The sequence below is a fragment of the Salvelinus alpinus genome, chromosome 20 (assembly GCF_045679555.1).
Source record: "Salvelinus alpinus chromosome 20, SLU_Salpinus.1, whole genome shotgun sequence".
Lineage (NCBI taxonomy): Eukaryota > Metazoa > Chordata > Actinopteri > Salmoniformes > Salmonidae > Salvelinus > Salvelinus alpinus.
This window is the reverse complement of record NC_092105.1, coordinates 46,815,138-46,832,429: the sequence shown is the minus strand read 5'-3', so window position 1 is coordinate 46,832,429 and position 17,292 is coordinate 46,815,138. Positions and strand designations below refer to the sequence as shown.

The 17,292-nt window shown below is 41.0% G+C and overlaps 1 protein-coding gene across 1 annotated transcript in view; it reads left to right on the top strand.

The window, feature by feature from the left end:
- The first annotated feature begins 4,694 nt into the window (after positions 1 to 4,694).
- LOC139547008 (ly6/PLAUR domain-containing protein 1-like) overlaps positions 4,695 to 17,292 on the top strand; it is a 55,525-nt gene continuing 42,927 nt past the window's right edge. Inside the window, exons 1-2 of the mRNA XM_071356041.1 lie at positions 4,695 to 4,929; positions 13,019 to 13,153. Of these exons, the coding sequence (XP_071212142.1) occupies positions 4,881 to 4,929; positions 13,019 to 13,153 (184 nt within the window). The 5' untranslated portion in view covers positions 4,695 to 4,880. The remainder of the gene's footprint in view (positions 4,930 to 13,018; positions 13,154 to 17,292) is intronic.

The window sequence follows — 17,292 nt, the reverse complement described above, 5'->3', positions numbered from 1 at the left end:
TACAGAAGTCATCAAAAGAGAGCGCCTGGGGAATAGGAGTGGAGCCAGGTACTGCAGGGCCTGGATTCACCTCTACATCACCAGAGGAACAGAGGAGGAGTAGGATAAGGGTACGGCTAAAAGCTATGAGAATTGGTCGCCTAGAGCTACTAGAGCAGAGAGTAAAAGGAGGTTTCTGGGGGCGATAAAATAGTTTAAAGGAATAATGTACAGACAAAGGTATGGTAGGATGTGAATACAGTGGAGGTAAACCTAGGTATTGAGTGATGATGAGAGAGATATTGTCTCTAGAAACATCATTGAAACCAGGTGATGTCATCGCATATGTGGGTGGTGGAACTGAGAGGTTGGATATGGTATAGAGAGCAGGGCTAGAATCTCTACAGTGAAATAAGCCAATAAACACTAACCAGAACAGCAATGGACAAGGCATATTTACATTAAGGAGAGGCATGCTAATCGAGTGATCAATAAGGGTCCAGTGAGTAGAGGTTGGTTGGGGTCGTGGCGATCCAGACAGCTGGCCGGGTATATGGCTATCGGTAGCAGCATAGGATGGAGGTCTGTTTGTAGATACCTCGTGCGTTTCCGTCGGTAGGTTAGTGGGGTTCCGTGTAGTGGGGTTCCGTGTGGTAGAGGGGATCAATCCAAATTGGCAAAATAGATATAGTGACCCAAGGAAAAAAATAAAAAAATAAAAATAATAATAATAATAATAGTTGTCCGATATACTTGTTCAAATAGCAGCCGATAAGACAGCTAACGATTAGCGGGCCTCAGATGAGCGTTCAGGTAACGTCGGGACGGAGGTGCCAGTTGGATAAATCCCTCGGGCAGATAACGTCAGTCGCGGCAGTCAGTCGCGGCAGTCAGTCGTGAAGGCCCGGTGGGGTTCCGTATCTGCAGCAGCAACAAAAGAAACGGGTCCGGATGGTGATGGAACTCCTCAGCTGGCTAGCTCCAGAATGATTTGAGTCATTCGGCAGGGTAGCCTAGTGGTTAGAGCGTTGGACTAGTAACCGAAAGGTTGCAAGTTCAAATCCCCGAGCTGACAAGGTACAAATCTGTCGTTCTGCCCCTGAACAGGCAGTTAACCCACTGTTCCTAGGCCGTCATTGAAAATAAGAATTTGTTCTTAACTGACTTGCCTAGTTAAATAAAGGTAAAATAAAAATAAAAAAATTCAATCAATATGCATGCAAAAACATAGATTTTAAAAACAATCCTAAAAAATGTACCTGCAGTAGAGCATGCTGGGAAATACAGTGGCTTGCGAAAGTATTCACCCCCTTGGCTATTTTCTTATTTTGTTGCCTTACAACCTGGAATTAAAATGGATTTTGGGGGGGGTTGTATCATTTGATTTACACAACATGCCTACCACTTTGAAGGTGCCAGATATTCTTTCTTGTGAAACAAGCAAGAAATAAGACAAAAAAACGGAAAACTTGAGCGTGCATAACTATTCACCCCCCTAAAGTTAATACATTGTAGAGCCACCTTTTGCATCAATTACAGTTGCAAGTATCTTGGGGTATGTCTCTATAATCTTGGCACATTTAACCACTGGGATTTTTGCCCATTCTTCAAGACAAAACTGCTCCAGCGCCTTCAGGTTGGAAGGGTTCAGCTGGTGTACAGCAATCTTTAAGTCATACCACAGATTCTCAATTGGATTGAGGTCTGGGCTTTGACTAGGCCACTCCAAGATATTTAAATGTTTCCCCTTAAACCACTTGAGTGTTGCTTTACCAGTACGATTAGGGCCATTGTCCTGCTGGAAGGTCTCAAATATCTGGAAGACTGAAACAGGTTTCCCTCAAGAATTTACCTGTATTTAGCACCATCCATCATTCCTTCAATTCTGACCAGTTTCCCAGTCCCTGACGATGAAAAACATCCCCACAGCATGATGCTGCCACCACCATGCTTCACTGTGGGAATGATATTCTCGGGGTGGTGAGAGGTGTTGGGTTTGCGCCAGACATAGCGTTTTCCTTGATGGCCAAAAAGCTCAATTTTAGTCTCATCTGACCAGAGTACCTTCTTCCATATGTTTGGGGAGTCTCCCACATGCCTTTTGGCGAACACCAAACGTTTTTGCTTATTTTTTTCTTTAAGCAATGGCTTTTTTTCTGGCCACTCTTCCGTAAAGCCCAGCTCTGTGGAGTGTAGGGCTTCAAGTGGTCCTATGGACAGATACTCCAATCTCCAATGTGGAGCGTTGCAGCTCCTTCAAGGTTATCTTTGATCTCAATGGTGCTCTGTGGGATGTTCAGAGTTTTTTTTTAACTCAACCCTGATCTGCACTTCTCCACAACTTTGGTGCCCCTTGCTTATTGGTGTTGCAGACTCTGGGGCCTTTCAGAACAGGTGTATATATACTGATATTATGTGACAGATCATGTGACACTTAGATTGCACACAGCTGGACTTGATTTAACTAATTATGTGACTTCTGAAGGTAATTGGTTGCACCAGATCTTATTTAGGGGCTTCATAGCAAAGGGGATGAAAACATATGCACACACCACTTTCTCGTTTAAATTCTTTTTTGATTTATTGAAAGAAGTAATTTTTTTCATTTCACTTCACCAATTTGGACTATTTTGTGTATGTCCATTACATGAAATCCAAATAAAGATTCATTCAAATTACAGGTTGAAATGCAACAAAATAGGAAAATCACCAAGGGGGATGAATACTTTTGCAAGGCACTGTATGATAATGATGGGTGTGGTTTTGGTTGGGACTGTTTTACTCTCCACAGTGTAAAACAATAACTCTGGTTATCAACACCAACACTGGGGTGCTTTTTACACCACTCTTACAGAGTGAATTTAACGCCTGAATCAACATTAGAAATGTTACACAAAAAAATCAACACAACCATGCAATCATAATGGAAAAGCATATCTCATTGTGTTCATATGCATGAATACTGATAAGGCATACAAAATAGCTATAGACATGGGCAGACTGGCAAATCTAGAAAATACGTGAAGGGCCGGACCATCTTTCATTGGGGTGGGCTGGTAAAAAAACAAAATCTCTGTAAATAAATACAAATTAAAGACATGTCCGGCGGCCCATGGGCCATTTTTTAAATTACTTTTGCGCAATTTCTCTGTTGTCATAATAATCTATATTGAGTATTTTGCTGACCAGCGGTCAACGGCCGGCCCCCCTACCAAGATGTGCCGGTCCGGTTTTCTGATTGGCTGAGCTGAGGAGGCGCAAATTCACATTCAAAGTCAAATGTGACCCGATTCAGGAAACTAGGCGTATGTCGCAAGTCACGACTTCACAGGAGAGCCGTTTGAACGGAAAAAATATTTTTGACCTTTCATGTGCCTTAATAACAAACTTGTACACCATCTGTAAATACGAATAACATTGTTACATTACGAGCCTTCTTGGTTAAGCCACAGAAAAAGTGAGCAACCTTCCCACTAGCCCTGATTGGCTGAGATAATAAGTGGACTGTACATGCTGAGAGAGGAGTTCGGATTGGTCTGCCATATTGAAGACGTCTGTCTATTTGAGCTCTTCAGTCTGTGTTGGTAATCCTGTCGAACGGGGCTTTTTTATGTATTGTGTAGTGGAGCTGCATAAGTGTTGCTCTCCATTTTCTGGAGGATCAAGTTTTGAAATCAGTGGAATTAGAGTATGATAGCTAAAGAGATGGAGAAAACACCTGTCTCCGGATTACATCTTCAAACTAAGGACAACCGTGGTATGGCATTCCTGACAGGGAGACGCGTCCATGATGCATGTTGATGTACAGTATACAGGTAAGATAGTCTAGCGTTAGCTACGCTAGCTACATTTTAAGATATGTTGTGTTTATAATTTTGACAGAAAGTGGTTTCATTTCAAGCTAAAGTGTATTGCTAGCTAGCTAGCTAACGTTATGATTTGTTTCCAAGAGCCGTTTTCTTTTTTAGTTAGCGCCTTATGTTAGGCAGTGTTGGAACTTTGTTCATTGTTGTTTAACTAGCTAACTTTAGCTGGCTGGCTCGTTAGCTAACATTACGTGACGTGCGTACAACACCGGTTGAATATGGCCGGTGTCAGTAAACATCTGCAAAAAAAGCGTAATGAAATTGTTGCCAGCTGAGCTGGTTAGGCTGTTTTCATGTTATCCAGAGGTAAACAAATCATCGGCCAGAGCATCAAGTGTACGCTCCGAGAGCGAAACGAGATGGGTGGGGCTAAAGCTTAAGGTACTGAATGGGTGTAGACAAAGAAGAGCTCTTCACTAGATACCAAAACATTAAAAGGCTATTTTCTCAATAGTGAGTTTACAAGTTGATCAACTTTCAAAGCGGAATTATTTTCCATTGTTTCTCAAATGCACTGTATGATATACCATTTTGTAGCTCTGAGTCTCTACTTTAATCCAATGTAAAAAACAACAACACAATATTACATTTTGCTACATAAAACCAAATCCAGGTGGTGAGTCATAAATGCAATCATCAAAGAGAGTGATACCTGTTCTGACTCTCTGTCAGTCACTCAGTCAGAATACAGAAATTGAAATGTGTCACGCTGATGTGACTAAAATGCCAGGGCTGAATTTTTGTCCCAATCCGCCCCTGGATATAGATTACTTTAAAGCACTAGAAATCTGATTAAAATCATACAATTTTTGGATTAAACACATAATCATATCACACTGTACACTTGCGACCGCCACTCCCCTCCCAGTTATCTCTGGCAAGTGCAGTGGCTGGTCTCACTGTCGAATCAGAGGTACGCAGCACTGAACGTTTAGGAGGCTACCATGGACGTTCGTCGGATCCATAAATGGACTGTGCACTACTCGCAACATCACCAGGTCTAATGTGTCCTTCCCAAGCGACACCATCGAAAGAATGCAGCTGCTTACTTACACAACTTTGTTCTGGTTTATCCTCAAAGCAGGTATGTTACCCACGGGATTTGTTAACTGTAACGCTGCAAGCCGTTTTGGAATGCAATTGATAGTCTGCCTAAATTATGTGTAATACCCGAGGATATGAGTCTAAATGGAGTAGGCATAGTATTAATAACGTGTTTTGTTTTACTAATTGTTTTAACGCTCTAACAATATTTGGAGAGGAAGATAAGCTCAGGGTGGGTCATTGATGGCCAGTAGGTTACCCTGCTGCGCAAGCAATTTGGTTATTTTGAAAGGGGGGGAAAGTTGATAACATTTTCGGTAGTTTTTACTTCTCTGTGATATTTCCTACTGCGTCTTTACGCACGGGTTGGCACTGTTGACGTGGGAACGCAAAATTATTATCTTTACACCAGTGTGTGGATGTCAAGATAATGAGACAAGCCTACTGACAGATGGAAACACTGTTCGAAACAATTTTGACAAAGGAGTGCAACCGGTACCCGTTAGTGCGTATTGATGCCTATATTATCACACATCCCTTGTAGCCTACTACACTTACCCGTTTGAGAATACTTAATTTGCTTAATTTGTGCCAGATGCTGCTGGAACAGGATCCGGCATCTCTCCTTTTTGGACTGTTTCGTTCCGGGACCTATTTGGCCGGATCCAGTACCTCTCATGGCATGAAAAATAATAATAAAAAATATATACATGTGCATATATAATAAAAGCGAACAAAGTTAATTCGAGTTGCCTCTCAATTAGGTATCCTAAAGACCCCGAGTTGATTCGGGTTGGGCCGGCTGCTCTTAAGGTTTGCGCAACATTGTAACCTACAGTGCATTCGGAAAGTATAGAACTTTGAATCTTGTTTCAGTTCTGAGAGACACGGACGCGCTTCTCACACAGCCACGGCCATGCGTTGGTATCAAACATACAGTGCAATCGGAAAGTATTCAGACCCCTTTACTTTTTCCACATTTTGTTATGTTACAGCCTTATTCTAAAATGGATTAAATTGTTTTTTCCCCTCGTCAGTTTACACACAATACTCCATGACAAAGCAAAAACAGGTTTTTCGAAATTTTTGAAGAAAAAAAACTGGGGGGGAAAAACGAAAATATCACATTTACATAGGTATTCAGACTAGTTTCTTGAAGCACCTTTGGCAGCAATTGCAGCATCGAGTCTTCTTGGGTATGACGGTACAAGCTTGGCACACCAGTATTAGGGGAGTTACTCCCATTCTTCTCTGCAGATCCTCTCAAGCTCTGTGAGGTTGGATGGGGAGCGTCACTGCACAGGTATTTTCAGTTATCTCCAGAGATGTTCTTATCGGGTTCAAGTCCGGGCTCTGGCTGGCCCACTCAAGGATATTCAGAGACCTGTCCCGAAGCCACTTCTGCGTTGTCTTGGCTGTGTGCTTAGGGTTGTTGTCCAGTTGGAAGGTGAACCTTCACCCCAGTCTGAGGTCCTGAATGCTTTTCATCAAGGATCTCTCTTTACTTTGCTCCGTTCATCTTTCCCTCGATCCTGACTAGTCTCCCATTCCCTGCCTCTGAAAAACATCCCCACAGCATGATGCTGCCACCCCTATGCTTCACCATAGGGATGGTGCCAGGTGTCCTCCAGATGTGACACTTGGCATTCAGGCCAAAGAGTTCAATCTTGATTTCATCAGACCAGATAATCTTGTTTCTCATGGTCTGAGAGTCTTTAGATGCCTTTTGGCAAACTCCAAGTGGCTGTCATGTGCCTTATACTGAGGAGCGGCTTCCGTCTGGCCACTCTACCATAAAGGCCTGATTGGTGGAGTACTGCAGAGATGGTTGTCCTTCTAGAAGGTTTTCCCATCTCCACATAGGAACTATGGAGGGAGCTCTGTCAGAGTGACCATCGGGTTCTTGGTCACCTCCCTGACCAAGGCCCTTCTCCCACAATTTCTCAGTTTGACTGGGCGGCCAGCTCTAGGAAGAGTCTTGGTGGTTCTAAACTTCCTCCATTTAAGAATGATGGAGGCCACTGTTTTCTTTGGGGCACTTCAATGCTGCAGAATTTTTCTGGTACCCTTCCTCAGATCTGTGCCTCGACACAATCCTGTCTCGGAGCTCTGTGGACAATTCCTTTTACCTCATTGCTTGGTTTTTGCTCTGACATGCACTGTCAACTGTGGGACCTTATATAGTCAGGTATGTGCCGTTCCAAATCATGTCCAATTATTTGAATTTACCACAGGTGGACTCCATTCAAGTTGTAGAAACATCTTAAGGATGATCAATGGAAACAGGATGCACCTGAGCTCAATTTCGAGTCTCATAGCAAAGGGTCTGAATACCTATGTAAATAAGGTATTTCAGTTTTTTATTTGAAATGAATTTGCAAAAATGTATAAAAATCTGTTTTCACTTTGTCATTATGGGGTATTGTGTGTAGATTGATGAGGAAATACAATAATTGAATCAATTTTAGAATAAGGCTGTAACGTAACAAAATCTGGAAAAGTCAAGGTGTCTGAATACTTTCCGAATGCACTGTATGTTTGAGACCAACGCATGGCCGTGGCTTTGTGAGAAGCGCGTCTGTGTCTCTCAGAACTGAAACGAGATTCACGTTCTATGATCTCTCTCCCTTGCTCTGTTCTGATAGACATGAATGAGCCGGCAACTCTCATCTCTCCAGCGTTGCACGTCAATATTTATTTCCATATAGAACAATACAATCTCACACTCAATTCATTAAAATATGTACAGAAAGTATTTCAGCAGATGTTGTGCCTTTTTATGTGGTTTTGTGTCGCTTAATTCATGTGAAAATACACACATTTCTGTTCGACTTAATTTGTTGGAAAATACACACATTTTTGTGCGACTTCATTCATAGGAAAATGCGTTTTTGGGGGGCAAACTTTGGAAAAAATATTTTGAAGGTTATTGGAGCAATGCGTTTTGGGCAATGGTGTTCTGCAATGGGTTTTTTGGGTCCCACATTTATTTATATTAAAAAAACGTGTTATCAACCCAATATTGTTAATCAACCAGGTTGTCACCGAAATACTTATAATAAAATAGTATCCTTACGTTTTTTAATTTATTATTCATGCCAATGCTGTTTTCTGTGCTTGTTTTTTCTTAATACTTTTGGACACTGGTGCTATGTCGGATTTATGAGGGTTGCCAAATTGGGGTTATAGCTGTATTTGTCCGTTTTTTTGTGGTATTGAGGAAGGTATTTGATTGGGGAAACGGGATACATTTCCATTATGGGAAATTAATTCATCATTAAATGTGGGGAAACAGAAGACCTGCAAAAATCTGTTTGGTTTAAATTCCCCTGGTGCAACTGCATGGTATTTGCAATTATAACGAGTACAATGATCAATTAAGCCATATCAATGCAGTGTAACAGGTTAATGTAAAATAATGAATTATGTTTGCTTACACTAATGGCACTTCCAAGGCCATTTCATGATGATTATTACGGTCATGTCAATCATGTTATATACTTAGGCTATTGTAACAAGGCATATGCCAGCATTGTAGGCCTACTGCCTCTGCCCAGAGGCCTACTAGGCTTTCATGTCAATGGCTGTTAGAGCTCACTTTGCCATGTATGAGCACTGGTTAGAGTCCCTGTTGCAGTTTATTCTGCTATATTGTTGGCAGCGTTGGGCTCACGTCCAGCTCACGTCTAGTTAAGTGATCTAGTGGTGGGAAGCATTCTGTTTTTCAACATTGTGTTGGGTGTAATTACATTGATATATCCAGTGAACAATGGATAAGCAACAATGGGCGTGTCGGATAGAAGTCGTCACTACAGGTGTGATCAAGCCTTACATCAAAGTTGCCTGAAGCGGAATGGAAAGTGTTATTCCCTGACCGTTTATTCAGAAGAAAATCCTCTGTGACTAGACATTTACATGAGTTAACTTACCAGTGTGGACCCAAAACAAAGTCATGATACACATTTGCAAACTTCCTGTTGAAAGTGTTAACAACCATGGTGTTATTTTGTTTCTGAAGCTTCTCATCTAATAACCTGACAATGATCCACATCCTATGAGTAGACAAATAATGTAAGTGTGTTATGCAGCAAAACACAACTATCCTTTTTTTAGGATGCAAACCAGTAATATGAATCACTGTTGATCCATCCTGTCCTGATCTAATGAGATGGATGAAGGATTTCTTATGGCCTAGAATCAAGGCCTTATGGCCTAGAATCGAGTCATGACGGATGAAACTATGGCCCTCTTGGTTCTCATTGGCAAAGACTGAACTCAAGTTAGGGGTTATATGTCAGACTCTCCTATACCACTTTACCCAAATGTTATACCCCAGAGGTTGTAAATAAACCCTTTTTAAGATGATATAACTTCTATCGTTATTACAGGGCAGTGAAACCAATAGCCCGAAGGGCTTCAGACTAAGCATTTCTCACTGGAAAGCATAGGGTTAGGGTATTTAATTCATTTCAGACTCTCCTATACCACTATAGGTTGTAAATAAAAAAAAATGTAAGATGATATAACTTGTTACATTATTATAGGGCTGTGAAACCCATAGCCGAATGGCTTCAGACTGGAAATTGCTTCTGACATTGAACATAGCTCAGGGTTAGGGCATTTAATTTATTTAAGATTCTCCTCTGCCACTTTTCTCAACATCTTATACCCCATAGTTTTTAAATAAACCCTTTTTAAGCTGATAGAACTTGTATCATTATTATAGGGCTGTGAAACCCGTAGCCGAATGGCTTCTGCCGTGATGTGACTACCATTAATGTGATGACGGCTATTTTATGAAATCTATTAACTATGTTAAATTATTACATGATTAAATTAATCACGTAACAATTAACTCATTAGTAACTTGGGGCACCATGGAAAAAGTTTGCTTAATGAGTTACCATTTCCCGAATTAACCCAGGAATATATCAGAATATATCGTTATCATACTAGTCATCCATTAATCATTATTTCATCATATCAGTCTCATTCTGAATGTCGCAAAATTCTTGGATATCTGCACGAACCCTAGTCTAAATGATGATTCAGCGATACACAAATTGGTTTAATTATTTATTTACTAACTAACTAAATAATCACACAGAAATACATAAACACAAACACACATAAGTTGAATTGATTACTAACATAATGCAATGAAAAGTCCCTAGTGGACAAACCCGATATGACAGCTTGTTACACAATGAAAGGGATGGGAAAAGAAAGAGAGGGAGAGATAGAGAGTGGGCTTATTGTACATACATGTGGGAAATACGCTCATCATAAATATGGATATTTAGCACCCTAACAACCGCTCATTCAGATTTAGAAATGCAACACATATTTACGCTTGTATGTCTTTGTTGTCTCTCTGTTGAAATCTCCCGTCCGTCTATGGCGAGCAGTTTGATGTAAGTCTCTGGTTGTCCAGCAGAGGTCACATGTCCTCAGTTGTCGTAGGCTTTTTGGTCTTTGAGTGTTCGTTAGACTGGATACATCAGAGGTACACATGCGGTGGTCTTTGGGTCGAGTTTACTAGACTAAACTACTTAAACAGCTGCAGACTGAATGTTGCGATGTAGTCTTTATCTTCTTCACTCGAGAGTTTGAGTCTTACCATTTTTGGTCTTGTGGTTCTAAATCATTTCAATGTGTAGCCACCACTCCATGCTTTCTGGTCTAATGTAAATGTTGATACCATTCATTTATGCACTCGCCTTGGAGGGTGGTTCCATCACATTGCAACAATGTCTGTGTTCTCGTGAGTGTGGTTACTGACTTGGCAAAAGTTTATATAAAAACAATTATCTCATTTAGAAGGCTAAAATCACCACAAAAAAAGAACAGAAACATCTGTATTTATTCTCCAATCTGGCAACTCTCACAAAACTCCACATAGCCTTGTACCCCAATAACAAGGCATAGTCTACAGTCGGGAACGCGCGGCAAATCTGTCAGTGAACAAACAGCATGCATACAGGCCTTTAGAAATATTTCAAATACAGTCGCTGGAAAACACAGGTTGGAAAGCAAATGGCTCCTGCTGAAAAGAGAAGTCTCTAATCTGTCTGCTGTAGGCTACCAAAATATTTGATCAACTTTCAAATAGGCCTATTGTTTTATAAAGTAAAACGAGAGAGAGAGAGAGAGAGAGAGAGAGAGAGAGAGAGAGAGAGAGAGAGAGAGAGAGAGAGAGAGGATTTTAGCACGAGCACATCGGCCATCACCAGCGAGTGAGCTGCGCATCATTGAGTGAGTCAGTAAAGCTGGAAAGCATTTTTAGGACTATAATTTCCTCCTGATATTGTAGGCTACAATATGTGTCTGCACACACCTAGGCCTAGGCTATTGACGGATTCAACACAAGGCCGTTTTTATTGATCTCAGTGTGTCAGTGTCAAGTAGCTTGTCATTTCCCTAATTTGTGTGGTATTGTGGTGCTTTCATGACAACTGGGAACTCTGGAAAAAACGAGGTTGAATCATGACGTCAGTGATCTTCATGTTAGAAAGTCGGAGCTCTAGAAAGAGGCCTGAGCTCCCGACTTGGAATTCCGTGTTGGATGACCCGTTCAAAACAACTTTTTCCCCCAGAGTTCTCAGTTGTCTTGAATGCACTAAAGTCAGAAGTCGGAGATTTCCCAATTAGGAGTTCCCATGTTTTGAACAAGTCATTAAAAAAGATTATGCCAACGTCTCCAGTCATGTAAAATTATGTAGAAATGCATGAAATGCATTTATGAAAGGCCACATTTTCCCCAAACCCATGGCCACTAAAAATGTTCTCCATGTGTGCAACTTCAGTAAGCGCCTCTACTCTACTGCTCTATGTCATTACGCAAATGCAATGATATGCAATGCTTTACTATAAAGGTGATTTTTTTTCTCATGCGTTCCCGGTACCTCAGAGCTCCCTATTTCACAACACTATCGTGCTTTACATTTTGCCCCGGCACCTCCCGATTTACAAATTATGCACTGGGAATATATTATGTTTGGTAGTCTCATTCTATTGCTTCACATTGAATGACATCAACATAATTTGTTTTTGCTCACGTAATAGAGGGAGTTTAATGGTAATAGAACTCTCCTGTGCTGCATATCAAATGTCTCTCTCTGCCTGCCATGAATGTCGTTTTTGATGTATCCCTGAAACCTGGTTTGACTGAATTAGTGTAACTTTCCCCTGGGTACCTGGAAAAAAACGCCCATGTACCCTGACATGGCAATTTCCCAACTGTCTGCCCTTATTAACAGTTTAAGATGTGTGTTTACCAAAGCAGAACTCCAGAAAATGAGTGACATTTGGATAGGGCATACTGTTGCACACTGGATGATTTAGCAGTGCTCATTGTGCAGTCAACTTGTTCTCTTTACATTTTCATTTGAGACCCAGTCACTACTCAACTGTAGCTGGATGAAGTTGCTTGCTGTGGTCATAGTTGGTAAATAAGGTGAATAAGCTACATTTAGGTGAATACGCTACATTTAGATTCTTTCAGGTCCATTTTCAAGTTGAATAAGGTCCGACAGGGCTTTCTGATGATCGCGTGAATTTTTTGGGGACACAATGGCCTGTTAAGGAAAATGTTCTAATATCTGATGGTCTGTCAGGGGAGCACACTCTCCAACATGCACAATGCATCAGGTGAATGTTTCATGTCTGCTGATGTCAAGTTATAGGGTTTTGGTGAATTACAAAACATATTTTATGATTATACTGTATGACTTAACCACAGTAATTGCAGCTGCAGTTGTAACAGGAATCTTGTCATATTAGCCGATATCAAAATATTTTCAGAGGAAAAAAGGTGAAATGTGCCAAAGCGCAGGATTGGACTATAGTTGCAGAAGTAGTGAAAAATAAGGCTGAGATCCACATGAGTTAAATAGTTTGGACATGTCTGCACAGATATTTGTGAACTGTTTCATAGTTTTACCATACCATGCCTTACTGTATGTGTTGTTTGCACAGTATATTTCGTTGTCTATGGGTATACTAATGTCTCACTTTATACTTTTGTATTGTATTGTAATGGATTTTGAGTTCTTTAAAAAAAAACTGACAGGTAATTCAATTAAGAACAGATTTGCAATGGAAACCTGTGTTTCTCACGTATGTTGCAGGGCTGGCACTGCAGATCCAGTGTTATCAGTGTGAAGAGGTCACTCACAATGACTGCTCCACACCCGAGTTCATCGTCAACTGCACTGTCAACGTGCAAGACATGTGTCAGAAGGAGGTACTAGTGAAGGAAGACGGTAAGCCACATATGATATGAACTTACTTGACTTAAACCCTTCTACTCTGTGAGAAGCACACAGTAGGCCAATCTAGCCAAGAAAGGTGTGTTTTGGTTGTTTGGTCTTGACGATTGTGTTGAGATCTTTCCACAAGGTGCCTTCTATCTGCAACATGTACAAACATAAAACATAAATGCTTGGAGATTCGCTCTGTGAATTTGAAAAACACCTGAATGCATTCAAATGAACACGAAGGACTTTCCCCACTGGGCAAAGACATCAGTTAAACGTCTAGTTTTGAGTTACATTGGTTGAGATGTCAACTAACATGAGTTCAACCAAAAATGTCACCCTGTCATTGAATATAGGTTAACAATTGGGTGAAAAAATGACTAAATTCCCTTATGTTGATTACTTTTAGAAAATCTAGTCAGTTTTCCACGTTCATTCAACTTAATCACATAGAATTCTTTGGAAATTATGTGGAAACAACATCCACCTGAGCTGTAAGATAGCCTGCTAAATTTCTATAGTTTGCTGACTTCACAGATCTTGGATCAGCACAGCTTGAATTAGCCCATGTTTAGTCAATAGTTCTGATGACAGGCAAAATGCCTGCAGTGCACCCCCCTTCTTTAGAGGACAAAAGTAACTTTGTTTTTACATTTTTTTTGTTACTGTTTTTTTGTTACATATACAGCACCAGTGAAAAGTTTGGTCACACCTACTCGTTCAAGGGTTTTTCTTTATTTGTACTATTTTATACATTGTTAGAATAATAGTGAAGACATAAAAACAATGAAATAACACATACGGAATCATGTAGTAACCTAAACATATCAAAATATATGTTACATTTTAGATTCTTCAAAGTAGCAACCCTTTGCCTTGATGACAGCTTTGGACACTCTTGGCATTCAATCAACCAGTTTCACCTGGAATGCTTTTTCAACAGTCTTGAAGGAGTTCCCACATATGCTGAGCACTTGTTGGCTGCTTTTCCTTCACTCTGCGGTCCAACTCATCCCAAACCATCTCAATGGGGTTGAGGTCAGGTGATTTTGGAGGCCAGGTCATCTGATGAAGCACTCCATCACTCTCCTTCTTGGTCAAGTACCCCTTACACAACCTGGAGGTGTGTTGGGTCATTGTCCTGTTGAAAAACTAATTATAGTTCCACTAAGCGCAAACCAGATGAGATGGCGTATCACTGCAGAATACTGTGGTAGGCGTGCTGGTTAACTGTAGCTTGAATTCAAAATAAATCACAGACAGTGTCACACGCAAAGCATCCCCACACCATCACACCTCCTCCTCCATGCTTCATGTTGGGAACCACACATGCGGAGATCATCCATTCACCTACTCTGCGTTTCACAAAGACACGGCGGTTGGAACCAAAATCTCAAATTTGGACTCATCAGACCAAAGGACAGATTTCAATGTCCGTTGCTCATGTTTCTTGGACCAAGCAAGTCTATTCTTCTTATTGGTGTCTTATAGGCCTGATTCACGCAGTCTCCTCTAAACAGTTGATGTTGAGATGTGTCTGTTACTTGAACTCTGTGAAGCATTTATTTGGGCTGCAATTTCTGAGGCTGGGAACTCTAATGAACTTATCCTTTGCAGCAGAGGTAACTCTGGGTCTTCCTTTCCTGTGGCAGTCCTCATGAGAGCCAGCTTCACCATAGCGCTTGATGGTTATTGCGATTGCACTTGAAGAAACTTTCAAAGTTCTTGAAATGTTTCATATTGACTGACCTTCTTGTCTTAAGGTAATGATGGACTGTACTTTTTCTTTGCTCATTTGAGCTGTTCTTGCCATAATATGGACTTGGTCTTTTACCAAATAGGGCTATCTTCTGTATACCACCCCTAACTTGTCACAACACAACTGATTGGCTCAAACGCATCAAGAAGGAAATACATTCCACAAATTAACTTTTAACAAGGCACACCTGTTATTTGAAATGCATTCCAGGTGACTACCTCGTGAGGCTGGTTGAGAGAATGCCAAGACTGTGCAAAGCTGTCATCAAGGCAAAGGGTGGCTACTTTGAAGATATAAAATACATTTTGATTTGTTTACCACTTTTTTGGTTACTACTTGTCCTCTCGCTCAGTTGTGCACCGGGGCCTCCCACTCCTCTTTCTATTCTGGTTAGAGCCACTCCTCTTTCTATTCTGGTTAGAGCCAGTTGTGCGTATGGAACATTTCTGGGATGCTTTATTTCAGCTCATGAAACATGGGACCAACACTTTACTTGTTGCGTTTATATTTTTGTTAAGTATATATTACATGTCCTAACAATAGTCTAGTCTAAACGATCAACCATCATATTGGCTGCCTCATACCATTACTGGTTTACAGGAGTAGCTTGTATTTCAAAAAATGCCCCCTAAGCTGTCAGCCGAGTGCGTTGCGACTGAATACCATAGTGACAATTACTGTCAGTAATTCATTTTATCACATGGCTGCAGCTGTAATGGGCTATATTTTCAACTCATTATGCACAATGTATAAGCCTGATTGTCCATAGTCTATGAACCATAACTTTCAAATCCTACATTGGGCTTTACACATAACCACCTAAATGGAAGAGAAGAATTGGACAGAAAAAGAAGAGAAAAAGGGCCCAAGGCCGATGTGCACCAAAAACAGTAGGCCTGCGTATTTCTGTTGTTGTTCATGTAGGTCCTAGCCTGTCATTTCTTCATGAAGGCCTACTGAAAACGTGGGTGAGCTGAAGTGCACTTACATTTGCCCTTACATAAGGACTCTACTTCCAATCCATCAGTGTCCCATTTGCCTATTCATTCGATGCACATCTGCTGTGAGTTGCAGACATAAGCTACCGCTTATAATCAATAACTTCTAACGCAATATCACAACTAAAAATACAATTCTCTTTCATTACACTACATAGGCCAAAAAGCTTACTGGTCCCATACAGTTGAAGTCGGAAGTTTACATACACCTTAGCCAAATACATTTAAACTCAGTTTTTCACAATTTCTGACACTTAATCCTAGTAACAATTCCCTGTCGGATCACCACTTTGTTTTAAGAATGTGAAATGTCATAATAATAGTAGAGATAATTATTTATTTCATCACATTCCCAATGGTTCAGAAGTTTACACCCACTCAATTAGTATTTGGTTGCAATGCCTTTACATTGTTTGACTTGGGTCAAATGTTTCGGGTAGCCTTCCACAAGCTTCCCACAATAAGTTGGGTGAATTTTGGCCCATTTCTTCTGACAGAACTGGTGTAACTGAGTCAGGTTTGTAGGCCTCCTTGCTCGCACACGCTTTTTCAGTTCAGCCCACACATGTTCTATAGGATTGAGGTCAGGGCTTTGTGATGGCCACTCCAATACCTTGACATTGTTGTCCTTAAGCCATTTTGCCACAACTTTGGAAGTATGCTTGGGGTCATTGTCCATTTGGAAGACCCATTTGTGACCAAGCTTTAACTTTCTAACTGATGTCTTGAGATGTTGCTTCAATATATCCACATAATTTTCCTTCTTATGATGCTATCTATTTTGTGAAGTGCACCAGTCCCTCCTGCAGCGAAGCACCCCCACAATATGATGCTGCCACCTCTGGTCTGATTAAATGTCCTCTGGTCTGATTAAAACAAAAATAGAACTGTTTGGCCATAATAACAATAGTTATGTTTGGAGGAAAAAGGGGGAGGCTTGCAAGCCAAAGAACACCATCCCTACCGTGAAGCACGGGGTGGTGTAGCGAACTTCGTCGGGAGAAGGAGAAGACCAAGGTGCAGCATGGAAAGTGTTCATTTTAATGATATAAAATAAACTGAACACTGAATGAACAAAATACAACAAAGAGAGAGAACGAAACGAAACAGTCCTGTAAGGTATACACACACAAAACAGAAAACAACCACCCACAAACACAGGTGGGAACAGGCTACCTAAGTATGGTTCTCAATCAGAGACAACGATAGACAGCTGCCTCTGATTGGGAACCACACCAGGCCAAACACATAGAAATACAAAACAAGAACAACATAGAACTCCGGACAGGAGGGAGACTCTGGCTGCTCCGGACAGGAGGGAGACTCTGGCTGCTCCGGACAGGAGGGAGACTCTGGCTGCTCCGGACAGGAGGGAGACTCTGGCTGCT